At 40.8% G+C, this 26,862-nt stretch overlaps 6 protein-coding genes across 10 annotated transcripts; 3 read left to right on the top strand and 3 right to left on the bottom strand.

The window, feature by feature from the left end:
- Positions 1-138: 138 nt before the first annotated feature.
- RB195_013452 (uncharacterized protein) lies at positions 139-7,463 on the bottom strand (the record flags this gene model as incomplete). 2 transcript variants are annotated; one of them, XM_064203270.1, is made up of 18 exons in its annotated part: positions 139-223; positions 288-431; positions 495-619; positions 761-895; positions 980-1,094; positions 1,150-1,237; positions 3,394-3,470; positions 3,532-3,593; positions 3,649-3,734; positions 3,879-4,009; positions 4,117-4,187; positions 4,283-4,394; positions 4,481-4,575; positions 4,631-4,694; positions 5,043-5,128; positions 5,505-5,619; positions 5,701-5,860; positions 7,304-7,463. In XM_064203270.1, the coding sequence occupies 18 exons, from the start codon at positions 7,461-7,463 to the stop codon at positions 139-141; spliced, it is 1,911 nt and encodes a 636-aa protein (XP_064059151.1). The 2 variants fall into 2 exon arrangements, with proteins under 2 accessions (XP_064059151.1, XP_064059152.1); XM_064203271.1 differs by having other exon boundaries at positions 7,304-7,385.
- A 193-nt stretch (positions 7,464-7,656) lies between these two features.
- On the bottom strand, positions 7,657-10,661 carry RB195_013451 (uncharacterized protein; the record flags this gene model as incomplete). Of its 2 annotated transcripts, XM_064203269.1 has the most annotated exons (11): positions 7,657-7,743; positions 7,845-7,926; positions 7,979-8,046; positions 8,224-8,328; positions 8,387-8,525; positions 8,587-8,744; positions 8,801-8,961; positions 9,351-9,498; positions 10,050-10,191; positions 10,314-10,341; positions 10,595-10,661. In XM_064203269.1, the coding sequence occupies 11 exons, from the start codon at positions 10,659-10,661 to the stop codon at positions 7,657-7,659; spliced, it is 1,185 nt and encodes a 394-aa protein (XP_064059150.1). The 2 variants fall into 2 exon arrangements, with proteins under 2 accessions (XP_064059150.1, XP_013293045.2); XM_013437591.2 differs by lacking the exons at positions 10,314-10,341; positions 10,595-10,661 and having other exon boundaries at positions 10,050-10,190.
- Positions 10,662-10,902: 241 nt separating this feature from the next.
- RB195_013450 (uncharacterized protein) lies at positions 10,903-18,210 on the top strand (the record flags this gene model as incomplete). Of its 3 annotated transcripts, XM_064203268.1 has the most annotated exons (22): positions 10,903-10,955; positions 11,008-11,083; positions 11,202-11,364; positions 11,435-11,566; positions 11,886-11,965; positions 12,575-12,708; positions 12,761-12,852; positions 12,927-13,049; positions 13,104-13,249; positions 13,454-13,548; positions 13,679-13,715; positions 14,573-14,692; positions 15,567-15,637; positions 15,782-15,884; positions 16,285-16,460; positions 16,511-16,518; positions 16,571-16,581; positions 16,647-16,748; positions 16,947-17,024; positions 17,483-17,635; positions 17,714-17,964; positions 18,042-18,210. In XM_064203268.1, the coding sequence occupies 22 exons, from the start codon at positions 10,903-10,905 to the stop codon at positions 18,208-18,210; spliced, it is 2,373 nt and encodes a 790-aa protein (XP_064059148.1). The 3 variants fall into 3 exon arrangements, with proteins under 3 accessions (XP_064059148.1, XP_064059147.1, XP_064059149.1); XM_064203267.1 differs by having other exon boundaries at positions 16,285-16,453; positions 16,511-16,581; XM_064203266.1 differs by lacking the exons at positions 14,573-14,692; positions 15,567-15,637 and having other exon boundaries at positions 13,679-13,735; positions 16,285-16,453; positions 16,511-16,581.
- Positions 18,211-18,672: 462 nt separating this feature from the next.
- Positions 18,673-21,022, top strand: RB195_013449 (uncharacterized protein; the record flags this gene model as incomplete). The annotated part of the gene is made up of 5 exons (XM_013437594.2): positions 18,673-18,801; positions 18,940-19,080; positions 20,551-20,613; positions 20,667-20,776; positions 20,878-21,022. The coding sequence occupies 5 exons, from the start codon at positions 18,673-18,675 to the stop codon at positions 21,020-21,022; spliced, it is 588 nt and encodes a 195-aa protein (XP_013293048.2).
- A 2,372-nt stretch (positions 21,023-23,394) lies between these two features.
- On the bottom strand, positions 23,395-24,356 carry RB195_013448 (uncharacterized protein; the record flags this gene model as incomplete). Its single annotated transcript, XM_064203265.1, has 3 exons — positions 23,395-23,553; positions 23,620-23,709; positions 24,276-24,356. The coding sequence occupies 3 exons, from the start codon at positions 24,354-24,356 to the stop codon at positions 23,395-23,397; spliced, it is 330 nt and encodes a 109-aa protein (XP_064059146.1).
- A 135-nt stretch (positions 24,357-24,491) lies between these two features.
- Positions 24,492-26,795, top strand: RB195_013447 (uncharacterized protein; the record flags this gene model as incomplete). Its single annotated transcript, XM_064203264.1, has 1 exon — positions 24,492-26,795. One exon carries the CDS (start codon positions 24,492-24,494, stop codon positions 26,793-26,795), a length of 2,304 nt encoding a protein of 767 aa, XP_064059145.1.
- Positions 26,796-26,862: the final 67 nt, after the last annotated feature.

The following is a 26,862-nucleotide window of genomic DNA, read 5'->3' as shown; positions in this document are numbered from 1 at the left end:
TGATCTAGTCATTACAAGATATGGTATATGTTGGTACGGGTTCATTTCTTTGAAGTGATCTATAAACAATTGTTCCACAATATGAATGTTGTATATGAATCTTCTACTTTCATCTTCCCCGAGAAAAAAGGCTCCAGATCACTTTAAGCTTGAAAGGTTTCGCGTGAGCCGTAGTCCTATCCACATTAGAGTTGTGACTGACAGCACCAGAACTGTGTTTAACCTGCAAAAAATGATGACAAAAAACAACTATTACAAGGAATAAAAAGGGCAGTGCTGGAAATTACCCGATAGTCAGTCCGGCCTGAATATCTTTTTTTCTATCTTTTTCAAACCTCGGCGTACATAGTCTTTGCTCAAACGTTCGTCTAACGTCATCAGCAAGACGATAGTCATTATGGGGAGCAAAGAATGCACAAACCCGAGCATAGCTGCAAAATGTGAAGTGAAAACAAATCCTGAAACCACAAGAGGTTTTTAACAAAATCACGTACGTTGAAGCGGTGTTGGTAGCAATTTCAAGACTTCTTTTCCGAGGTCCCAAGCGGACGTCAACTCGAAATGACCCAAACACATGAACCAAGTCGTTTTGAACACGTTCGAACTCATCATCACTAATCTGAATATTGTGATTTCAGGCTCAGGTCATGACTTGGGTTAAAAGCCATCGTCGGTGCCGAATATGTGCAAGCAAGTGGGCGTTATGCGTCTACGTACGTGGATCAGGGCAGAGAGATTCCGGAATTAGAACTGCACTCACCTCATGGACGTCAGCAAACAAACTCCACGCTCTACAGAAAAGTGACTTCTTAGCCAAACCGGAAGCTGGCTCCTGAGAACGAGTTCGAAACACACGAATAATATCTGGACGATGTCCCTGGGCATCTTCACCTTCCTGAACTTGTGGCACATTCCGACTTATAAGGAACATTTCAAGCGCTATGTTTCGTAAATATTAGTGTCGACAGTATTATTTCACCAGATTACAACATTCAGCGTCAATTAGTGGAATGGGGATTTTATTAACGACATCCTTGCGACAAGCGACCAGGAGCTTTCGCAATGGCCATTGCTGTTCCAAGGTTGCCGAGCACCTTTAATAAGCAATTTTTCGCTAGACTAAACTATGAACAAAAAAATATGCATTACCTCTTTAGAACGAGCATGTGAGTTAATTTGACAAAAACATCCCCAGTCATGAGGGCGTCGAATGCTGCGTTATGATAGTTCTTATTATCTGTAATTATTATCATTTTCATGGCCTGTAAAAAACGCTACCGTAACATTGTACAAAAAGAATGCGAAAAAAGAGAAAAATCACATTTCCCGGGTTATTATCTGCCATGGTAAACATCAAAGGTAAAGGTACAAAACTTGCCACACACTGTTGTTGCGTTCATCTCTCAATCGTATTTTTCATCTCAGGGATAGGTAATACATTAATTGCATGCTGAGAAATACAAAGTAGCTACCAACTAAGAGCATAACTCTTGGACTGCATAAAAACGTGTTCCGCACAAAAAATTGGCCCTCATTTCATCATCATCCGTTTTCCTTCCTGAACCAGGAACTGAGCTGATATTAAAAGAAAAACCAATCTAAGAAAGGAACAGCTAACCGTAAGTTAGCACTCTCATTCTTTGAGGTCACCAGTGTGCTACATCATCCTTTTGACTACCGATCAGTTCTTCATTTACTGCCATTTTTCCTAACAACTGCAAATCTACTTCGTTTATTTTCTTTTCAAACCTTTTTTGCACTAGCAGCATCTTCTGTTGTCCTACTGATAGTATTTATCTGCTAAAGCGGACAATAAAATCAATTGCTACAATTTTTGGAAGATTATAGCCTACCAACAAAATAATGCGTCACATGCAATGTGTTACATGCAGATATGTGCCAGATGAATGGCATCCATGCCATGCCAAGCCCGATGTGTCAAATCAGTGCTTTTATTCTCCCAAACAGGTCTAGTCCCAATTTATAGACCCCGAAGGCAAAAGGGATTGGTTGGGACTAGACCGGATTCGAAACTCCGACCAATCATGCAGATACAGCGGAACCTCTTACCGACTACACCGCCTATTAGTGCCAGATACGTCTGTGATTTCCGAAGGCCACCTATTATCTGTCCTATATTTCTTTCCTGGATGCTTGTTTCAGTAACGGTAATTTCATACGGATTTCAACAGAGTGCTAAAACAGAGGATCGGTCAGTACTTTCTGGATGCCCCGTGTCCGAGTTCAGTTCAGAATCGAACAGATTTATGAAGGTCCGATATAATGACTTGCAGGGAACAAACGCTGTATCAAATCAGCGTTCTTACAGTTCCGAACGACACTGCCATAGATCATCGCAATCACAATGACATGAAGCACGGTGTAGTTGCGGTAGCGATGGGGCAACGTGGTTTTCGACCGCTTGCAGACTGCGATATTATCCGTTATTATATATCCGAATCGATATTGGCCGTAATTTTCAATTTGTTTTCTTTTTTCTTTTTCCTTGATATTTTTCCTCATTTATGTTTCTTTTTTCGTAGTTTTCTTTTGCTTGGTGTATTTCCTTCTGCTATAGAGATCCATATTGGACATATCCGTATTGTCCTTAAGTAACTGCACTGTTTCTGTTCACGTATTTCTTCTCATGTCAATGTTCTTTTTTGTTTTTGAGGGAGGGAGAGTAGGCGAAGAAGCAATAAAAGGACATCAACATAGAAATAAATGCAATTTTGAAAAAAAAAATTCAAAAGCAATAGACGGACGAAAGCAACACAATAGTTTAAGAACAACACAGATACAATATAGATCTCTATAGCAAAAGCAAGTACAGCAAGCAAAACAAAACCACGAAAAAAGAAACATACAAGACGAAAGCGTCAGAAAGAAAAGCGAAAAGAATGAAAACAAATAACAATTGCGGGCAATATCGACCTGAGTGACGTCACTTGGGATAACTTACCTAATTGCCAACCAGACCTTTCGCAAGCCGTCTGCGAGCGGTCAAAAACGGCGTTGCTTCAGCGCGACCACTCGTGCAACTACACCGCGCATCATATCGTTTTGACCCGACTATACCACCTTGTAGATCTAGATGGATAAAAAAGTGGCTAGCTTTGGGCAGCATCGAAAAGTCGATAGAAGCTATGAGAACATCTTAGTTCTGCGTTACACTCGCATGTTTACTTCAATAACTATTCCAAATGATTGTGGAAGTCATCTGGATACCGAATGCGAGATCCCACACTTTTTTCGAATAAAAGTCAAGCGAGAAGTGGAAAATGTCTCACTTCGCTTGATTTTCTATCAAAAACAGGAAAATAGTGTCAGATACCACAAAAATTATGAGAGAATGAAGAACTGGAGTTAGTTTCAATGTAAGCCATTCCGTACCTTTAACAAATTGCTTCATTCCCTCAGTACCAATATTTAAAGAAGTACGCACTGGTAGGATTTTCGAAGACAGATCTCTGAAAGAACTCTTTGTATGTGAATGTTCGAAATAGCATAGCGCTTGGAAAATAAACTCACGAGTTCAGAAATGCCCCTAGAGCTTGAAGGGAAAGATCGGCACAACCTCCACTCATCAATTCCTGTAAAAATAGAAACCAATAACACTGAATAGATTTCTTCCCAACTTAGCATCACCTCGCGCAAAGTTGTAGCGAGAACCTTGGTATCAATTATAACTGGAAATAACGCGTGTATGGCGCACTTCCATTCATTATAGGTTTCTAAAAACGATTACAAAAGGATGGACAGTAGTAATACAGCACGAGAAGTTGATGCTCCTCATAATCCCTTTAAAATTATGAAGAGACACTAGTTATACGATTTAGTTAGAAAAATACTATACTACTGTAGTAATGACCGCCTACCGGGTAAGTTGTCTTCAAAACTATTGTAGATGTGAAGGAGATCCAGCAAGGAATTATGGACAATCAAAGGCGGTTTGACTTTTGACAAATAATAGAATATTTGAGAAACTCCACAAATCTCGGTCAGTAGTCTGCAAGTGAACTCGTTTTCATTAAAGATAATGTCACTAAAACAAAATCAAAAATTAAAACTGATATGTTCTGCGATGTAATAAAGAAGAATAAGCAGAAGACTCACTTGTTAAAGTTTTTTATCCACTTAGTGTTCTGTTCGTTGAGTCCTTTGTGAGCACTATCATCAATAATAAACTGAAAATACAACTTGAAAAGCGGTTGGATACCAAATTCGCATGCACCTGTTTCACATAAAGTGATCTACCTGTGATTTTCTATTTGAAACCTACCAGTGTTCTCCCATCTTTTAGATTAATTTCGAAATTTGGGAATTCCTCAAGAAGGGTAAAAATTAGTAGTGCTTCTTCCAGCTGAGTTAGTGGTTTTTCGAAAGGGCAGTTGCTGAATGACAGCCAAGCAACTCCTCGTTGAATGGAAAACAACGGTAACTTGGCCACAATTTCAACCAATCAGCACTCAAAACCTACGCTTTAGGCAAGTCTATAAACAATGGTTCCTTTAGACGAATATTATCGTTTAGGTCGAGGAAACTTCCACTTGGAGTGCTGTCAGTTCTTTTTTCCTAAACAAAATCGTTAGCAAAATCAATCAACGTTTTAGTGGATGGAAATATTTACCACTTCGCGAATTATACGCATTTTGATGTCTTGTACTTGATCATAGAACCCATCTTTGAACAAGCTGAAAGCGTTGTTTTTCTTATCTTTTAAGTTAGCTGGGAAAAACGAGCAGTTTCGTTAATTTAGTCGTGTTTAGTGAGAACGACTATTTCATCGTAGATTCACCGTGGTAGTCAGCTTCGACTGTGTTCAACCAGCTGAGCACGATGCCCCTACGTTTTTAGCAAAGCAGTGGAAATACAGTTTTGCGTCACAGAGAGCACGGGGCAGATTGCGACTAATCCGTCAGTTGAACAATACCACACAATACCTACTAATAACAATACCTACTATAGGAGCTGGACTAGTTGCACCAGGAAGTGTCATGGCGTTAACTTTGGTGAATAAAAATGAATGAACGAAAACTGACTTGACATCAATATCACCACGTTCAATCCCACTTTTTATTTTCGACAGTTCAGATCGATTACAATAAGTGATACCATATGAAAAAAACTGAAATTGGAACATATAACATACTGAAAATGAAACAATAAGATAGGATAAAAATGAAGTCTTTAACGTATCAATGCGTTTGGAATGGGCCAACGCATTTCACAGCAATTCGCAATCGTTGAGGTTTTGGAACTCGTGTTGACCTACGCAATGATTTGCAGCGGCCAGCCGATGATCAGGTGAGTGTTTTCATCCTCCCAGACAAATCTGGTACCAATTTATTGACTCCGGAGGTATGAAACTCTTAGATGGCACTAGAGTGGTTTTGAATCATTGACCGTATGACCGCAACGCCCCCCTTACCGACTGCACTACACTCGCCTATGAAACACTAAGTTAAACAAATCATTTCTGAATCCAATGCAGCTGTACACACCTTGTTGAAATCGAACTTGTGCTTTGCAAGAAACATCGCAGCAGGTGGTGAAACACAGAAATCCCTATCAGATACTCGTTTGAATAAGGCGATACAATAAACATCTACCACATATCTGTAAATGCAAAATACTTACAGCAACATGACCTTTCCCACAGACTTTCAACAAAGAAAAAAATTATCTCCTAAATCTGACCCCTTCTCATTTTCGAGGAAGCAGGCCAAACCAAGTTGACAAGGCGGATATCGACGAACTATATTAGATAACTTCTCGTATCTTTCACATGGTGTATCAAAGAGCGAAACAGAATCCTGTCCGCTTGGAGAGGGTAATCCCAAGAACTCGAGATCCACTGCTGAAATTAAATAAATTAAATTAAGCGCATTTACGTACGGGCTCAAAACGGCGCGGTGGAGGCGACAGTTGGAACTGAAGTTGGACCATCGCAAACTGCAGCGATGGGTGGTGCCAGCAAGGATTCCAGTACGGTCCTATCCGCTACGCCTTACCGCACCGCCACGAGAGAAGTCGCGTATGCAATTGCACGAAGCTTCATGCCGTTTTGACCTTACTATTATTAAATGATGGATATTTTACAAGTTGAAAAGCTATCCGGAAAATCACCTCACCTTCCTAAGCATTATAGTTTGCTCATATGGTCACTCCATTTGGTCATAACCTAAGCAGTAGTTACCCCGCCCCTATTGGTATCGAAAGAGTAATAGATAAGGGGGTGGTGCCGATAGCTCGATCGAGCACTTTTTCTTGCCACTTGACAGTTTTTCGTTTATTTTTCGTGTAATTATGCACACTAAGAACTACAGTAGGGTCAAAACGACATAAGGCATGTACGCAGTCCCGTACGCGACTTCTCTCGAGGGGTTTCGGTGGAGCATAGCGGCTATTAGAGTGTTGAAATCTTTGCTAACACCACCCATCGCTGCAGTTTGCGATGGTCCCAACTGCTGCCTCCACCGCGCCGTTTCGAGCGCGTGCGCAGATGTATCGCATCTACACTCGCGATTCATGTCGTTTAGACCCGACTATACCTCACCGTCATACTCACTAATTGATCCTATCCCGTTCTAGCCGGGTCAAAACGAAATGAAGCTCGGTGCAGTTGCGTAGGCGGCGGCGCTCGAAGCGGTTGCGATCGAGGTGTGACCATCGCGAACTGCATCGATGAGTGGTGCTAACAAGGGTCCTTCCCCGATCTCAAACCGGTACGCTCCTCTGTACCGCTTCGAGCGCAGCAGCTTGCGCAACTGCATCGTGCACACAACTCGACTATAACATCGTCGTTATCATCCTATCAATTATCCTCCCACCGACAATTCGCCCTCCACCTAAGACGTGACGCATCTACTGGCGTACGCCGCAAAACACTTTCGCTCCCACAATAGTGTCGGATCAAAACGACCTAAAACCTAATGGGATTGTGTAAATGGTCGCTCTCGAAGTAATGGGAGCCGAAGGGAACCTTGCTCATCTCTACAGTCCAATAAATGCTAGTTCAAGTGGTTTTAAGCCTTTACGCCATCCAATCGTTAGGAAACAAATGAACCTAAGACTGTGTGTATCTCTTCTGCTTTGTCGAAGCAAACGCTACCACAAGTTTAGAAATATTTTTATTATATTTTGTTGTCTTCTACCACCTCATTCTTCTATTAGATTTTGTACTTATTTTGCACTATTTCAGTAGCCTTGCATGTGAAAGAAACAAATAGAAAATTCCTCCTACTAATATGCTACAAATAGCAGCACAGTAGGCGTCCAAAAAACATTCGAACAAACTAACAAACAAATGCTGCTTGCTCTACGGACTTTCGAATGCATGGCAAGTATTCATTAAAGTTTTCTTCCGTCACATCTACGATCATCTTAACAGCCCTGCAACATGTCTTTTCTTTGGGAATTGGGAATTCTTCCAATATGTTCAGAGACCAGCCAATCAACATGGATAAAGAAGTAACCCATTATGGAAAGAGAGTGACTCGTTTGCTGTAATAACAATTAAATGAACGAAAGTGTAAACTTTGATAAAATTTCAGCGTCCTGCAAAGAACTGTAACGATAACAACAAAAACACTAACAACAGCTATGAATATAGTACAAGAAAAACACAGTTTGAAAAATCACAACACAACAAGATCATTTTGCAAGTTTCTTGACCTTCTTTTTAAACTTTTCCATATCTAATTCTTCGGCTTCACGTTTTCTCGTTTGCTTTTCTCTCGGCTGAAATAAATCACACTCAGAACGAAAAAAAGAGGAAGAGAGATCATATAGAGATTGCATCAATAATAATGTCTTTCTGTATAAGTTAAGCTGTGACTAACTTTTTCAGCGGGAGGCTGGAACTTCTTCATCTTTTCTTTTTTGCGGTCCTCAGACTTGAGTGCAGCGGTTTCAGCTTTCTTCCTGCACTAGTTAAACATTTGCTCATAACATACAGTTTTGTCTTCAAATTTACCTTTTTTTATTCAATAACCGCTCCTTCTCAGTCATGAAATACTCTCCGCTTTCCAACTGCTTATCAATCTAAATGACGTTTTAGTTACAAAAAAATATAAAAGGAGAATATAAATATAATAAAATATAATTATATGGAACAGGAGATGCAAGAAAAAGAAGAAGCATGAGCATGAAAATAAAATACCTTTATAATAATCTGAATAATTCAATTTTTGTACCAGTGAAAATTTAGAAAACGCCTACCTTGCTAAGAGTTGGAGCTGGTGGGAACGGAGTGTACTCGGCTTTTTTCTTCCAAGCCTTTTTCTTCTTCTTTTTAGCTTCATTTGCTGTAGCGGTTGATTGCACCTTCAAGAGAATGCAGCGTTCCGACGAAATAAAGACTTGAAATGTTCTAAAAACTAACCTTCTTCTTGAATTTAGGTAAAAATCTCTCCCAATTCTCGTCTTTTAATTTGTCATTCTTCATCAATTCGCGCTTTATCATGAGTGTTTTGATGTTATAAATGGGATGAATATTGTTCAAGCAATCTGTGACAATACTACTGAAAAGACGAAAATATCCATATTGTTCTAGTTGGTGATCCGTTCGAACACGAAGCTCACCTAACTTGTTTTAACCCTGCCAGGGGACCAATAGCACAAACTGTTCCTCCCTGGATACAAACATAACATTGTGTGAGTAATTCAATGGCCTTTAGAGTGGCACCGTTATTGCCCACTAGACGAGCACGACGTTTTACGAATCTCTCCTTATTGGGACACTGAAAATGGATTAAATTGTAGAAAATATACGTGTGAAGTTGCAGATAAACCTCACCATTGAAGATATTTTAATTATTTCGCAGAACACCTCGTCTTCCAATACTCGAATAGCCTTTTCGTATGGAACACTACGCGACATGAGTTTGAGAACATCGCGAGCTTTAATCAAAATATATGGATCCCATGTTTTGCGGGTCGTACGTACTGTCATTGTTCCTGTAATATCCTACGAGTATTTTAACCACATTAGTTCAACAGAAAAAATATTTCCATAAGAAAGCATATTATTTGTATTTGCTGAAGAAAACGGTACTGAAACTGCACAGAAAGAAAAAGAAAAAAGAGGGAGATTGAGAAATCTAAAATTATCCTCGAGGTAGAAGATAACTATAACGGTGTCACGTAAAATAACTATGGGTTACCTTATTTAATAAAAAGAATTTTCATAATGTTTTAAACCAACAACAACACTACCTTTAATGATGATTTAATGATAAAGCGGTAGCCTACTCTGTTAAACCAGAAAGACAGAGAGATGATGACATAAGGGTCAGAAAAGTAAGAAAAAAAAATAAACAAAAGCAATTGTTACAAACTTCACAAACCTTCTAGTAAATCCAAGTCAGCTTTCAAGAAATGTTCACCAAAGGTCTTCTCCACCAGCGGCCAACTTTCTCGAATGTACTTTTCACGATATTTTGGGAATAAGCACGAAAAAGAAGATTCTGACACGAGTCCACTTGGATTGTCTTCCTAAAGACATAAAATAATGTTCGTTTACTCCAAAGATCAGCTGCATACCGCCTAATGACTACTATTTGCTATCTAATGTAGTCTGGTGACCACATATATAAAAACTTTAGACGAAGACTACGAAAACCACTATCGGGTTATTTATTTATTTATTGAAAACACCTATGTGCCATAAAACAAAAACAAGATGGAACAGAGCTCACTAGAATTTCGCTTGAATTTTACACAACAAGACAGGCCCTTCAAAGCTTAAGGGGTGGTGGGTTGGGAGGTCAGATTTTTGCTTGAAAACTTGTTCCCATAAGAGTGGCCATGGAAAAAAAATGCCTCCCCCTTCGCCATTGGGCACTGGACTCTCTGTCTTTTTTCTCCTAGTAACTTTAGTTACATGTCAGAGATCCTCTGAGACTAATGTTTAGGTTTTAGGGCCCCGAGTGCTTTAGTTATTTACTTCCAGAAATAACGGCGCCATTGAGTACCTCCACCCCTTGATTAGTTTACCATGAAACAAATGTCGAAGCAGCCAAAGATTTCGGGATAACTGGATATACCTTACTAAACGTGGAGATATCCCAATAATGTGGATCCTTCCTTGCTCCAAACGTGCTTGCAGTCGGTTTGCGGTCACTTCGCTCCTCCACCTCGTCGGCCCATTCTGGCTCAAATTCACTCTTTCCGACAGTGGTAGACATCCTCAAAACGCTTACAATACGTATTCCCAGGAAAGTTCAATAAATATCGCTCAATTTACGCTCTATAAGGGAATATCTTCTTAAGGAAGCACACGAAAGCACACGAAAAATTGAAGAAGTTACTTTTCTGACAGGACAACCCAGAGATCTTCTAGCTAACAGAATAATTAGGAATACTAGACGATCGCAAATATAACTGAAGAACTTTTGCAGTAAGCAGAAATCTGAGGAAAAATATTGTGAGCAACTTTGCTCTACTGACACTATTAGCGGTAGAGCAATGTTTTCAATTGTAGCGTATGATCCTTCTGCAAACTTCTAGATTTCTTCAATGTACGTGAGCCCTCGTTTCCAGTAAGTGCACTTTTCCTGGTAATGATGTTTTTCTAACATATTAGTATGACCTTTGCTCCTGGTATGTTGTTTTTCTTCAGCATCCAGCTTTGAGCCTTCTATTGAAGGTCGATCCATTTTTTTCACTAAGTACGAAGATTCTAACAAATCCTAGTTGTTTTACCTATACTTTCACATCGGTCATTCTCCAATCATATTTCTTATAGCAAAACATGAATTTTCATTGTAACTATTCTACAATGTGACCCTTGCTTACAACGTTCGTTGTTTAGCGGTTTCCCCAACAGAAAAAAAGGAAAATAGATGAGCTCTTCATGTCATTGTCGCGTGACTGTGATTGTTTTCGCCATTTCAGACGATGGTCGTAACTCGCTCTGGTACTGCACGTGTGGATCGAGAACGGCGTGAGAGGTTCGCATCGATATTTTCTGAAGATTAGATCTCTATTTGTATTGTTTACTAGATATACGTACGCACCAAGAAGTCATCCGCTACTTACTGATACACTCGGCAACAAATATATCGATTCCTACCTCGAGGTCAGTTTACAATCGTTGTTTATGCGTCATGGCTCAATCGTACAAGCCAGCCGCACTCTGAGAGCTTAGTGAGCTTCACCTCAGCAACGATTCACCCTCCTCATATAATTTCGTTCAGTACGATTGCCTGATGACACCGGAAGAGTTGAAGCGGCTTTCCGAACACAAATATTCTGCTGTGGATACCAGTTGGCTCGATGAACTATGCATGAAATATTTCTGGGAGTGGGCTGTGGATTTCTATCCGTTATGGTTAGCTCCCAACCTTATCACCTTGATTGGTTAGTCCTCTCAAGTTCTCTTTATTATGTGTTTGATTCCGTTTCGAATATTTAGCGCGTACACTTTCAGGTCTCATAGTGAATCTCATCACAGTGCTGGTACTTTCCCATTATTGTCCAACAGCTCGCGAAGTTGCTCCGTCGTGGGCTTATGCTCTGGCGGCGTTCGGTTTATTTGTCTACCAAACATTAGATGCCACAGGTCGGTAGTTCTCTTTTGGTACCTAATTTTTCTACCTTTTTGTCTTTACATCGTTGTTTTCTTTCACCACCGATTTCATTTGGTTACAGTTAATATAAGCAATACTATTATATTGAACTGCTCTGGCATCATATGACATAATAAATCAGCGTTGTTGAAATTTTTGAATCATATGGTTAATGCTGAGATTTCTCGTTATGTTTCTATATACAGTTTTATTCGTGTTACTTTATTGCTGATGATTTTTTTTTTACTACCGTTCATTGTCTAATTGTTTTCTGACATGTTCGCTTCATCTTGTTCAGACCTACTATTTCAGATGGTAAGCAAGCTCGGCGCACAGGAGCTGCTTCACCACTGGGAGAACTGTTCGACCATGGTTGTGACTCGATATCACAGGTTCTGAGTGATTTTCCGTTTATTTATATTCGCTTGCAGTTTCCTTTTTCCATCAAATGCTATGTACTTGGGTTTTCAATATCATATACGCGAATAAATCCTCCTTAAGTTCTCCCTTATATTATTTGATTACTCATTGTAGTTTAGTAAGGCTATACCGTTAGTTTAGCAGTTGTCTAAAAGTTTTAAAAACAAGACACATACACAGATACTCGCATTACTTTGGCTTCAGTACGATTTTCAAGAGTGAAGTAAATTCAATCTTTCGTTATAATTGTGCTGCAACATTTTGCATTTCATCACCGACTTTGTTTTCTCGAAGGTACAAATTATTCTCATTTCCAGTTGTGCATACTGATTTTGTGCTTGGAAGGGCAATTTTACTGCATTCTAATAGTCCTGGAGAAAAGTTGAAGGTTATTGTGTGAAATGACTGTTTTTCGTTTTTCGAGATTTTTCACTTTTTTTTTCGAGATTTTTCGAGACGAGATTTTTCACCTCCGCTTTTTCGGCACATTAGAAAAAACGAGATATTCATGAAAACCTGTTTATTATATTTTATTAAACTCTTTTCGAGCGGTTCCAAGTAATTTTTTAAGTCCTTTCTAGGTATTCGTTACCCTGAATGTTGCGTATGCTATGAGACTTGGAGACGTGCGATGTGGTACATTTTTCATTGTCATTGTGGCGGTGTCACTGTTCTATTGTGCTCATTGGAGTACTTACTGTACTGGCCAACTTAGGTATATTACCATTATCACTTATATTATCCATGATTATAACTCTTGTTTTAAGTTTTTCAAAATTTGATGTTACCGAAGCCCAGATCACTATAATTGTGTTGCTGCTCATCACGTCTGTTTTTGGCCCAAATATATGGACTGTTGGTTTGTCTGTTTCTATTTTCACTGCTATCCTAACGTTCTCTTCGCATGATTCTTCCCTTAGGCTAGTATTCTAGGTGTTCTGGACTATGAGCTACGGCATGTACTGCTGTTCCTAACACTAATAGGTGCATCGTACCAAGGTTCATCTTATTTCGATGTGATTTTCACAGGTGGTGTGGGAAGGAACGGATCAACAGGTTGTTCATCTCCTTAAATCCCTTGATTTAGCTAATTGAATATTCGTTTTTCAGTTGCCGGGACATCCGTTTTGTTTCCAGTATGTCCGCTTTTGGCGTCTATTGTCCCATTTGCTATGATATATAGCAAATCACGTACTGCTGTTTTCGATGAAAATATCACTTTGTTTGTGCTGTGTTTCGGGGCTGTTGTTGCAAAGGTGAGGTCGACGTTTACACATCTGTATGGAAAAGGAACAGTATAATGAATGATGCCGATACTGGTACAGAAGATTTCCAAGCTATATCCGTTTATAATTAAAAATGAGCTGCTGTGATTTTGTCCAGTAGATTTAAACTTGTAAAAATCAACGTGGTGTTGGTGTGCTTCATTCGAAAGATTGAAGTATTACCTCATTTCTCAGGCTACAAATCGTTTAATCGTTGGACACATGAGCCGAAGTGAACTCGTTCTATGGGACTGGATTTACTTGGGTCCAATAGCACTCATGTTAAACCAGTAAGTGTTCCTAAATTGTAACGTTGTGATTTTTTTAGTGCAGTTTTTGTATAGCTTCGTTGAAGAGCTTCCCTTGAAGAGCTTACTTCTATCTGTACGGAAACATTTCATCATCATTTTCTCATTTCAGATACTACGACTTCATAGTTTGTGAAAAGAAGTTACTGGTTTGGGTCACGTGTTATACGTATACATCACTGCTTGTTTACTGTTGCATAATAACTCGTCAAATCTGCTATCACATGAATATTTACTGTTTTAGAGTACCCCCTAGACGTCAGTAGAATAGGTTCGTAGTTAGAGTGCTGAGATTGGAGAATGATTTCATGGTACTTTTTCTTCAGAACTAGTGTAGTCTTTAATTTTTCGAAAAGAAAAGCCCTCAATTAGCCCGTTCCCAAGTGTGGAAGCAGTTGGTCGCTTCTTCATTGTGTTAAATGACTACATGAAACTTGTATAGTTTTTCACTGCTTGTTCTTTTTTCGACTCAGAGCTGTGTGTTACGGCTTCCTTGCTCCTCAGACCAGTTTTTAATGTACATTTCATCCGATTTCAATGTCCCCTGTAAAAAAAAAAACCTATTTGGAAATTATCAAAACCTCTATGTCTTGAAGATTAAGGAGACCAGCTTGAAAAGCTGTTTTTTTCCTTCCTATTTTCAAGCAGATTCTTTCTTTAGGATATTACATTGAATTACCTTCTTGGAGTTCGTGCAATTTTGTTATTTAAAAATAGAAGTATTGCATAAAAAGTGTTGTGCTCGTTTGTCTCATTCTTTTGTCAATATTACATCTTGTCGTTCTTTACGCATTTCGCTCCTTGGTGGTGTTGTGATGTGACGGTTAAATTTTTGATCCACTACGCTTCCGTTTACGTATTTCGAGTGGAATTGTTGGGGTTTTACCCTAGTGACTACTTGAAATCTATTTCTTACTTGTGCTAATTCTATTCAAGTATGATTTGCTAAGCGACTCTATTAGCCTTTACTGATGTACATTTTTCGATAACATATTTTCTGTCACAGATGGAGTTACAAGCTCGCTGCGCGTACATTATACCAAGAAAAGGAAGGAGTTGTCGGATGCTGGTCAAATCGGGACACATGTATTGCGGAGAACACGCTAATCAAGAGGAAAAAAATGAGGTGTTGTGGTTTTACGAGCTTGTATTATAGTATGTTATTATAAGAGTGTTCCCAATAATGACTAGAGCTCGCGTCTTAGTCAATGCTCTTTTCCATGTATGCATAGCAAGCGCTCGACGTTATCATCATAAAAATTTTTGAATTGTGCAAAAAGCAGATATCATTGAAATTATTTGATCACTTTATGAATTATGTTGGTTAATAAGTTCTTTCGCTTTTTTTCAAGAACGATTTAACACGAGCAAATGGCTTCGTATAAAAGTCATTGTAGAGCCAGGGTTTCGTATTTTAAAACGCGCTACCGCATGGCGCTTTGAAAAAAAGGAACAGAATTTAGTTGGCGGGACGGAACGGAAGTCTAAAAAGCTGAATATCTCGACACTTGGTACTTTATCGTATAGTGCTGACGTTAGTGTGACCCAGGCAGCGAGAAGCCTGTGTAGTCCTCTCTAATAAACTCTTCTCCATGAACTTTGCTTAGTTCTTTCCACTTGACGGACGCGTTCAGTGTTCTTGAGTTCTAGTTCCGCTATTTTGGCCCAAATTTTGTTCGTTTTTAAGGTTTCATAAAATGTAAGTGCATGTTAAGTTGTAAATCTAATTTATATACTGACGTGTTACTTCCTATATGAAATCCCTTGCTCTAATATCAAATCGCCCTTAGAAAGGTGAGAAAACTTATTCACAAACCTAGTATCAAATCGACTGATAATTTGAGATGACTTCTTTTTCTACATGAATGGAATTTTTGGTTTGTCACACAGAAGTATGTCTTGGTACGTAAACGCATAATGTTAGTTATCTGTTCCACAAAACCACTTGAACGTTTAAGCGCCAAATTGCAGAAGAACAAGTAATCTCCAGCAGTTTCTAGGACCGAATCCCGTGCCCGAACGACCCGAAGCATACCGTGGATCGCAAAACACTTGAGCAACATTTACAAAGGTTCCAGCATTGTTCATCTGGCATCTAGTTTCCTACTACAAATTTTATGGGTTTCATTGGATGAACCCATTACGAAAATTCTTATTCTTTCCTTGTTGTGTGATTGATTTTCCCAGTTTGACCGTTTTATGTAGAAAACTTTAGATGTAATTCCCGCGTATCTGAAGAGGAATGGATCGCCAAAGATATAAATGCAGTCAAGGGAGAAACGAAGTTTGCCGACAAAATTGACAGAAGGGCTACGCTGGTTAGTTTCTTAGTGCAGGAACTTTTCGAAACGATTCAGTGTATAAGTATCGAGCACACGTCACATTGAAAATGCTTCGAATTCCCACGTCGTTCTCTATCTGCTGGTCAGCAGAGTGATTATGATTTTTGGTTGTTAACAAAAAGATTGTTTCGGCGTGAATTTTTAAAGATTGTTTCCATAAGAATCTTTTTTTAGTTGTTATCAGTATTATCTACGACTCTTCATCTGCCATGTGCAAACATGTGGTGATTTATTTTATTTGATCGAGATTTTTTAACGAGGAATTGCTAAATACTTGAGATGGCATACATTATATCACTCTATCACTGTATCCTTTGACATACATTATATCACTCGGTTTCGTTTGTTTGTTTTCGCAACAATGTTTTTATTTCAGAAGGAAGTCACGAGTTTGATTGAGAAACTGCTGAAATGCTATGAATCAATCTCTGGTGAGGTTTCAACTGTCCAACTTCATTCTGTTGAGATTGAGAATCATTTGGAACAAAATTCGGAGTTATCGGAGATCAAGCGCAAACATCTCATTCAACAGAGTTCCATTATTGGTATGAGGTTAGTTCCTCCTCTTTTCTCTTTATATGCTCTAAAAGTTCGTCTTCCAGGTCATTTAGTATCTGCTAACCTTTTGCACGATGATCCTTCCGTGTGTATTTTCGAATTAGGTGCCGGAAAAGTAGGAAATTTTTGTAGATGTTTTGTTTGTTTACTGACTATATTTTTCAACAATGTTGTGATCAGGCGCAGCTTGCATACTGGATGACCAAGAGAGCCCCACATGCGAAGTTTCTGTTAATTGATAGGAGTGGTTCAAGAAACAAATACGACAACAAAGCTCTTCAGGTGCGCTTGACTTAATTTAGCACTTATTCAACTCATTCTAGAAGGGAATTATGAAATGAGAAAAGGAGAAATTGTCAAGAAGAAATGTTAAAGAGTTAGTTTGCAGCAGTTAATTAGCAGTTTAGTTTTTTTTCGAAATTTTTTTTCAATATCCTTAATCTGAGTGTTTTATACCTCATCCAAATGTTGTCATTTAAGGAGGATCCTTCATTGGACATCAAGCGATTACGCTGCTCTATAGAACATCTTGATCTGTCTAAGGTGGGAATGCTGAAGGTAAGATAATTCTCTTATCGTTTTGATTGCGGGGATATGTCTCACATGAATGAACATTTTAAAGAGATACGGAGGAAACTGGAGAAGCTAGAGTTAAGAGTTGTCTCGCGATCCGTTATCTTTTAGTCTCGTTCCACCTAGACTTGTTATGACGTTAGTTTGAGTGACTATAAATAGTAAGGTCAAAATAACATGAAGCAAGGACAGTTGCGTAAGCGGCTGTGATTTAGACAGGGGCTGGAATTGAGGTGGGACCATGGTGAACTGCAGAGATGGCTGGCGATAGCGAGGATCCTTACACGATCGCAACAGCTCCACCGCGCCGCTTTGAGCGCAGCCGCTTACGCTACTGTTCGCGCTCCATGTCGTTTTGACCCAAACATACGTTCTCTTAGAATACTCTGATACTGAACAATTCCCGCAGAGAAAGAATACCTAATAGTGCTGCCTTCTTCCAGGATGTGTCAAGCCTTTGTGCTGTGTGCAAACATTTTTGCGGAAGTGCAACTGATGCTGGGATTCGGTGCCTGGTGAACGGGATTGCAGGTGGTCTCTCACTCGACGGATTTGTTCTCGTCCCCTGTTGTCATCACAAGTCGCGCTATAGTGAGGTGAACAACTGTTGTTTGCTGACTTGAACCTTCTTTGAAGATAGAATTGCTATCATAACCTCAATAATTTCTTTCCAGTACTGCGGTCAAGAACTGCTTGCTGAATGGGGCATGGAGAGCGAAAGCGACTTTGCTGCTTTGCGTCTCGTGGCAGCATGGGCTGTTTGTGGGATTACATTAAAAAGAAGCGATGAATTTGCACCTGATGAGGACGTTACTGAACAATCCGCAGTTTTCGAAGCTGAGGTTAACACTGATGTTACCGTAATGGAACAAATATCTAGTACTTGTCAGAAAGATGCGAGTTCCAATGATTTTCTAAAGCCTTGGTGAGTTAGTGCAGCGAGGCTATGTAATTTCCGACTTTTAATGACAGAGCTTCTCATCCATATTTCATATGTTTCAGGTCCGCACAGTGGAAAGAAGAAATAGGTCGTAGAGCGAAAGTAGTTCTCGAGATGGGTCGAGCGCGATACCTTAGCAAACTTGGATTTACTACTCGGATTATCAAATATGTCCCTGAGAGCATTTCTCCAGAAAATTTGTTAATATTGGGTATCAAGAATAGTTCTTAGCTAGTATGTTGTTTTTGTTGGGAGCGGTGGAAGTGTGATATCTTACATAGAGAAAAATTGTTTTCTTCTATTGTTATATTTTTTGTTTTTTGTTCGAAAGTTAGGTAAGAAAGAGACATTATGCAATTTAGAATGTAGATTTTTGTGGTCTTGATTTGTTTTCAAGGAAAGCTTTGAAGTGTCGCCGAAAATGCTTCGTATGCTCAGTTTCTGTGACAGTCAAGATAGTCATTTAGGCTGAAAAGTAAGTTTGTCTGTATAGTTCTGACTAGAATTTGAATAAATCTCTATATCTATGTTGTTGTGTTGCTTAATTGATTTCGAAAGTGTCTAATTAAAGCACGAATCTTTCCTTACGTTTTTTTTTTCGTTGCAGAAGACTTTACATGTAGATGTGGCCGCATGCGGCTCTGTTTGCAGCTCCAAAAGAGCTAGAAGAAGTAATGACCTTTTCAGGGTTCAATGTCGCTTTTCTCTCGCTCTTCGCGATTTCTTGTTGGTGCCATACGAAGTGCATCGAATGCTGCTCGCAGTCAAGTATTTCTAGACGTAAAGATCGGTGATACTCCAGCTGGAAAGATCACTATAGAGGTATGTTTTTGCATTGGCAGGGGAAAGAGGGGTTTTGAGGGATTGAAGGGTGGATAGATCTTTCTCAGTAGCAATTGAGGATCCACTTCCTTCATTCAAAAGTTGTATTCGTCCCTTTCGTAAAATAGTCTTTTTCAGCTATTTAACGACGTTGTACCGAAGACAGCAGAGAATTTCCGAGCTCTATGCACAGGAGAGAAGGGTAAAGGGAAAAGTGGTCTTCCGCTTCATTTCAAGGGCTCCTCATTCCATCGTATCATACCGGACTTCATGATTCAGGTGTGCTGATGTATTACTTGTGTCGGGTTATAGAATAATATTTGGGTGTTTTTTTTCTTATACTTAGAAACGCCCTTAGAAATAAAAGGTACTGGTAAGAGGTTACGTATTATTCAATAGATAGTTGCTCGCTCTACAAGATGCTTCATTCATTTCATTTTTTTTTAGTTTCATTTATATTTATTCTTTCATGCTACCAAAACTAAGTATGAAATGAACCTAAGGGACCATTTTTGACATCCCCTTTTCCTTCCATTTACTCGAGGTAATAGAGTGATCAATACTGCTTCTGATATTGGTGTTGTTTATGAAGGCATAGAAATGAGTCGTTAAAAAATTAGGAAAAGGAAAAGAAATAAAATAATACGAGGAAAGCACAAAAAAAAAATGGTGAAAACGAAATGTGGGACATCGACTAACCTGTTTAATGGTGAGTGAAAGATGTTGGAAACAATAGATACTAGAGCAGTAGATACTAGCATACTTATTTGCAATTATGCCTTTTCTTCAGACGGAAAATCTAAAGAAATGCATTTTTCTCAACCTGCGACAATTGCTGGATTGGTGTATGGTCCGCCACTGAGGTCGAAATTACCGTTTTTGTAGCGACCGACATTGTGCCCAACTCTGAAATACTGAGCATCTTCCATACACAGCACCAATCTCATCTTCAGCTATTACGAAACAACCATGTTGTAGATAGAAAAATTCTTTATCGAATACATTAAAATTTTCGCAACACTGTTCCTTATATGTGTATTTTCAAACCAACAAATCGGTCAATAATGATTCTTCAATCCAATAATGGGGTACAATATGTAGCTGGGTCAAAAGGGCATGAAGCGCGGACAGCTGCGTTAGCGGCTGTGCTCGAAGCGGCGCGGTTTAGCGTAGCGGCTGGGATCGTGTAAGGATCCTAGCAACCGTCTCTGCAGTTCACAGTGGTCCCACCTCGATTCCAGGCGCCGTCTCCACCGCAGCGCGCACTGTCCGTGCTTCATGTCGTTTTGACCTTACTACATACAGCAGTGGACAAAAGCCTGATAATTTTTTTCTCGCTTTTGCTACGATTTCTCATAATCTTTTGTTTATATCTAGTACAAATAATCAGAAATGATGTGAGAAATGTAGTTCAGTTCGAAAAGGTCCAATGAATGGACAAAATTTTAACAATTGTTCAGCTTTTGTATTCTCTCTATTGCCTTTGGTTCACTTTCTGAACAAGTGTCCTTGTTACTTTCGTGCTGGTTGAAATCTGAAATGCCCAATTTTTTTTTCTGCGGTTTTCACCTTTTCCAAACGGATTTACATTTCTTACATCGCTTTCTACTAGATTATTTTTTACTAGATTTAACTAAAAGAATATAAAATATTGTAGCAAAAACTCGAAAAGAAAAATTCCAAATTTTTGCCTGCCATTTATAAATGCGTAGGAATGAATTCAAGTTAAAATGTCTTTGTCAATTTTAGGGCGGCGATTTTACACTTGGTGATGGACGTGGCGGGGAATCTATCTACGGTCACAAGTTTGAGGTAAATTTTTAGCGACAGTAGGTTCATTGAGGGTTGAAATATTGAAAATCTAGGATGAGAACTTCAAGCTGCATCACACTGGCCTTGGCTGTGTCTCAATGGCAAACGCTGGACCTGACACAAATGGTAGCCAATTCTTCATCTGCACAGCTGATACACCTTGGTGAGGTTTAGTTTTGGATAGTTTTTAGTCTGCCAGTAGCGAAGCAAATGCATAGATGTCTGAGTGAACTTAATACTTCATTTAATTCTTAATTTCTTTAGGCTAGATGGGAAACACGTTGTGTTTGGTCAAGTTACTGATGGTATTAGTGTAGTTAAGAAGATCGAAGCCATGGGATCGCGATCAGGTCGACCAAAAGAGAAAGTTACAATTGCTGATTGTGGAGAAGTTAAGTCTTCGGAGTAGGCCCTAAAAAACCGAAAAACTAAATGTTAGGACAGAGTTGTTTTACTTGTTATGTTGATTGTGATTATTGATTCTACGCATAGTTTGATAGTAGGATTGTTATGTTGAAGTTTTACAGTGGAAATAAAACTAACTATTAGTTATTCTTGATGTTATCTAATTATTATTATTTGTATAGGCGAAAAGTTAGCTATTGTAATTAACCATATTGTACCGAAAATGACCTCTCCTGTGGGATTTGGACTTGCCTAGCCCGAATTCAAGGATGTTTTGCGAAGATGAGCGTGTAAAGTCTGATTGCATCGGTTAAACCCGTTGGTCGATTAGAAGGAAAAGGAAGTCTTGGAATATGAGCGGCGGAGTTGGGGTCAGACTGGGAAAGGACCAGTGTCCTGTGTTAGAAATTGATTAGCAGTTCAACAGTTACCAGTGGGCATGAGTTGCATCCTGTTCTATCTAGGCGTCAGCAAACGTTCGCGTTCGCTGTCAACATCTTAAAGGAGATAGAACATAGAAACGTTATAGTGTACACCGAGCATCCTCTCAAGGGCATAAAATGGTTCGCATGATCATGTTCATGCGACGAGGAAGCTTGACAGAAGGTACAGCATAGGATATCAAGGGAAACGTGAAAAAGAGGAAAAAAAATCTGAAGGTAGAATGAAGATATGGTTGGGTCAAAACGACATGAAGCACGGGCAAAGCGGCTGCGCTCGAAGGGGAGCGGTGGAGCGTAGCGGTTGGAATCGTGTAAGGACCCTCGCTACCGCCACCCACCCCTGCAGTTCGCCATGGTCCCACCTCGATTCCAAACGCTGTCTCTACCGCACCGCTTCCGAGCGCGACCTCTTACGCAAAGGTCCGTGCTTCATGTCATTTTGACCCTACCATAGATATAAAGATAGAAATCGTAGTGTAGTTGCATGCATTAGAGAGCATATTGTTCATGTGGAAAAAAACACACGATAGGAGTGATTACGAAATCGTGGAGCACCAGCATATAAAAGGTAATGCCAGTGAACACACAAACGAATGGAATCATTTAAAGGCATCACTCCACGAATCTGAGGTGGTACGGATTTCAGGTGGAGTATTCTTATACGGGATAGTAGGTCATGGAGAGGTGGGTGATTCCGCCCATTTCTCCCTAACTGCCGTGAAAAACTGCCCGAAAGATACGGCTTCAGGCGTTCTGGCGCACTATTTCCTACAGGGAGGCCGACTGGAGCGCGCCAGCCTTGCGCGGCGTTGCATCTTCCGGGCCGTTTTTTACGGCAATTAGGGAGAAATTGACGGAATCACCCCCCTCTCCATAATCTACTATCCCTTATAAAAAATACTCCACCTGAAATCTGCACCACCTCAGATTCATGGGGCGATGCCTTTAAAGGAAGAAAACTGACCTAGTTGTTACTGTAAAATTGTGAGAAGGCATTATTCAAAATCAAAAAATGTTATTTTAAATGCTCTGGGATATAGGATAAGATAAATATATTCGACGCCTTTTAGGAAATTTCGCAAAGTGTGAGTTCTAGCATCCTCTGAATGTTAGCCCATTTGGCCAGTCCTTCTCTATCACAAGTGGAAGACGTGAAGATTTTATGGGTTCAATCACAGGAATACAGAAGACGATAACTGTAAAGAGTGCCTTATTTTTGCTCCGTAAGAACCCAGGAAGGCTATCAAAACGTAGCAGCCATTACCCACACAATGAAAAATTATCATTGCCACAACCGAGCCGAGAAGGTCCAAGATAGTTTAGAGGATACGCTCAAGCCTAAACAGGAAGGCATGACATGCATTTAATGATAGAATTGCCGAAAAGAAGAAGGTGGCACCGAAGCTACGTCATCTTCAGGAAAAACAGTTATTTGCAATTGTCAGATTTGGTTTTTGATATTTGTCAATGAAGGACCACCGAGACGGATCGATGGTTCCCAACCTACGATTCTTCATCCGGAGACCAATTGGTCGAAAGTGATTCGTTGTGAAGTTATTTTCTCGAATGCAAATCCTGGAATACAGCTTCCATTCCGCTTTCGTTGTTGTTTTCAACGACTGTATGTCACAATAGGCATGGAGTCTTAAGGTTGAAATCCAGAATTGGTGAGAACGCGCGGCACACATATTGACGGTATATGACGAAAACCGAACAGCGCTGTGACCAAAGAGAATCAATCCGTCGGTCTTACCCGCAGCCTGTTTACCAGTCCGTGACTACAGTATTTCTGGACTAGAGGCATCAGGGTCTCCTCGTTCCTCGCAGATCGTCAGAGCCCACTAACAACCGGCAAACTTTTGCAATTGACTGAGCGGAATCACTATACTCCCGAGTTTCTTCAAGAACATAACATCATATTTATTCCTTTACTTTAATCTGCTTTACATGAATACGGCATGCTGATGTTCATATTAAGCGGTAAATTTGAATAGGCAAGTGTCTGTAACTGCATCATTTCTGGACGACCATAGTGCGCACATTCGAGTCGCGTTTTATCCCGTTGACGACGATTTTTGAACCAGTTGGAAATCTGCAAAATATCAATCACTCCCTATGAACTGCTTACGGTGATCCAAGAGGAGAAGAGATAGCATACCTGAACAATCTCCAAATCAGTTGCTCTGGAAATTTCTTTCTTTTGATCCAATGTTGGATATTGGTTCTGCTTGTAGAACTGTTTCAGGTACTAAAAATATGCAATTCTTTTTGGGCGAACGGAAGAATCACTGGGAAATCTTCAAGAAAATCTCAAGAATTTCTCGTTCATTTTCGTTTCTCCGTTGTCTGTTCTGCACATTTTTACTTTTTCGACCGCATATCTTCAAAAAATGAAATCAACGGAAATATGGTCAACGATGTTTTAGAAATCTTTCGAGCGCTTAAGCAATTTTCCCGTTTCTGTCCTGCCCTCTATTTGCGAAAATCAAAAAAAAAAATATCGGGAAAAGTGTATAGATGCTGCAATTTTCATCCGATACCAGAATTCTACGGATCTCCCTCACTAGAGGGATCACAGCCGGTTAGTCGAGGCTACGTGGCGCGTTCCCGGGTGGCGGATAGGGGGCTAATCGCGGACCAAAAGCGACCTTGTGCTTGCCCAGAGACGCAGGTGGATTCAGGGGATGGACTCCCTGTTTCTGCTGAGCCAGGACTGACTCATGACATCCTTGTATCCCGCACGTCGGTCCGGCCAAAAGCCTGCAATCAAGTGACTGGGAGGTGCAAGGGAGGCGGTTTGGAGTCGCCTCCAACAAGTAAGCTCCACATGTCCACTCCGGGAGAACGAAAGTTCTCCCAGAAACTCATGGGACCAGAGGCTTGCAACCTGCCCATGGGTTTTAAAATTTTTATGCAAAACACAGTAGTAGAGAAGAGTCTCCTGATTCCGGAGGAAAGCCTGGTACGGTAGCGCCAGGTAGGACGGGGTTGCAGGAGTCATGTGGGCTACCAAAACGGAAAAGGACTAGGATGGCGATCTGTACTTATAACGCACGTACGCTTGCATCGGAAGCGGCCATCGAAGATCTGATGATGCAAGCCAAGAAGATCAAGTACGACGTCATCGGACTGACCGAGACGAGACGACGTCACCCTCTCAACGCCGTATATGGAACTGGAGAAGAACTGTTCTTAGGAACATGCGACAGTAGAGGTGTTGGTGGAGTTGGCGTCCTCGTCAACACGAGTATGGCAAAGAACATCGACTCTTTTGAACAACTTACGACCCGAATCGGACGTCTGCGGGTGAGAAGATGTGGCCCAACACCAGCTTTGACTATCTTCGTCGCTTACGCTCCAACATCAAGCTACGAAGAAGAAGAAGCCGAAGCTTTTTATATGGACCTGGAAAAGTTCTACCGAGAAGACCATGCCTTCTACAAGGTCATAATTGGCGATTTCAACGCCAAGGTTGGCCCAAGAAGAACGCCGGAGGAACTTCACATCGGGACCCACGGCCTACAATGGAATGACCAGGGGGAGAGGCTCTCCGAGTTCACCATGACGACTAAGACCATCCATGGGAACTCGCAATTCCAGAAGTCCTCCTCTCTACATTGGACGTGGGAGTCACGCGGTGGAGAGTACCGTAATGAAATAGACCACATCAGCGTCAATAAAAGGTTCTGCCTGACGGACGTCGGTGTTGTACCAAAGTTCAATACGAGACCGAACCATCGCCTCCTCCGAGGAAGATTTTTCTTCACAAGGAGAGCAGAGAAAGCCGCCAAGTTCAGAGAGAGAAATCTCAAGACTACCATCAATTGGGATCTCTTCGCTACGCTAGCCGGCTTTTGGGAAGATTCCGCAATGGACAACATCGACGAGGAATATGACCGGCTTGTTGAACACCTTTACAACTGCGCGAAGAAGACTGAGAGTTTTAAAACCACCAAGAGGCGCCTGTCTCTTGAAACTCTTGAGCTGATACGCCAGCGTGGAGCAGCACGAGCCGCAGGGAACCAAGATCTCACGTCCGAGCTCGCAAGGCTTTGCAGAGAGGCGTTAAAGGAAGACCTTAAAAAGAGAAGAGCAGAAGTGCTGGCTGAAGCTGCAGAGGCGGGGAAAAGCATCCGCTATACCCGTCGAGACTTCGCTAGTCGCAAGACGAGTATGGCTGCTCTCCGGAACCCAAGGGGAACAGCCATTGCATCGAGAAGGGGGATGGAGAAAATCATCTACGACTTCTACTCTGACAGCCATGTCCACTTGCGTCCTCACCATCTGAGGGAAGATGGTCAAGTCATTCCAGAGGTTCTCCCGTTCGAAATACGACATGCTATCATGTCGGTAAGAAATCGTACGGCACCCGCTCCCGACAGAATAAGACCAGAACACCCGAAGAGCCTTCCGCCAGTACTCATCAACACCCTGGTGAGGCTCTTTACACGTTATCTGTCGGAATGCGAGGTTCCTAAACAGTGGAAGACCAGCAAGACCGTGTTCTTGTATAAAAAGGGAGATCCACATGACATCGGCAACTATCGTCCAATCTGCCTACTGTCCGTCATCTACAAGCTCTTTACAAGAGTGATTCTTAATAGGATTAAAAAATTCTTGGATGAAGGACAGCCATGCGAGCAAGCAGGGTTTCGAAAAGAATTCAGCACGATTGACTACATTCACACTGTTACGAAACTCATCGAGGTATCACGAGAGTACAAGATGCCGCTCTGTCTCACCTTCATCGACTTGAAAAAGGTCTTCGACTCAGTTGAGACGGAAGCGGTCGTGGAAGCCTTGGACAACCAAGGCGTCCCTACTCAGTACATAAAGGTACTTCGAGAGTTGTACAGTAACTTCACGACCGGAATTTCGCCATTCTACAAGAACATCATCATTGACGTGAAGAGGGGGGTCCGACAGGGTGATACAATTTCACCCAAAATATTCACAGCCACCCTCGAGAACGCAATGCGAAAGTTGGAATGGGACTACATGGGAGTGAAGGTTGATGGTCGGCAGTTACACCATTTGCGCTTTGCTGATGACATCGTACTGATAACACCTAGCATCAGCCAAGCGGAACGAATGCTGACCGAATTCGACGAAACATGTGGATGCATCGGTCTTCAGCTGAATCTACAAAAGACGATGTTCATGCGGAACGGATGGGTCTCGGATGCCCCATTCACGCTCAACGGAACGAACACATCCGAATGCACCAGCTACGTTTATCTGGGTCGGGAACTGAACATGATGAACGACCTGACCCCGAGCTGGGCAGAAGGAGACGAGCGGCTTGGGGAGCGTACAAGAGCATCGAGGATGTAGTGAAGAAGACCAGGAACACCCGGCTCCGTGCTCACCTCTTCAACACCACCGTACTTCCTGCTTTGAC

This window comes from Necator americanus, chromosome V (genome assembly GCF_031761385.1).
Source record: "Necator americanus strain Aroian chromosome V, whole genome shotgun sequence".
Classification (NCBI taxonomy): domain Eukaryota; kingdom Metazoa; phylum Nematoda; class Chromadorea; order Rhabditida; family Ancylostomatidae; genus Necator; species Necator americanus.
This window is presented reverse-complemented; position numbering and strand designations above follow the sequence as displayed.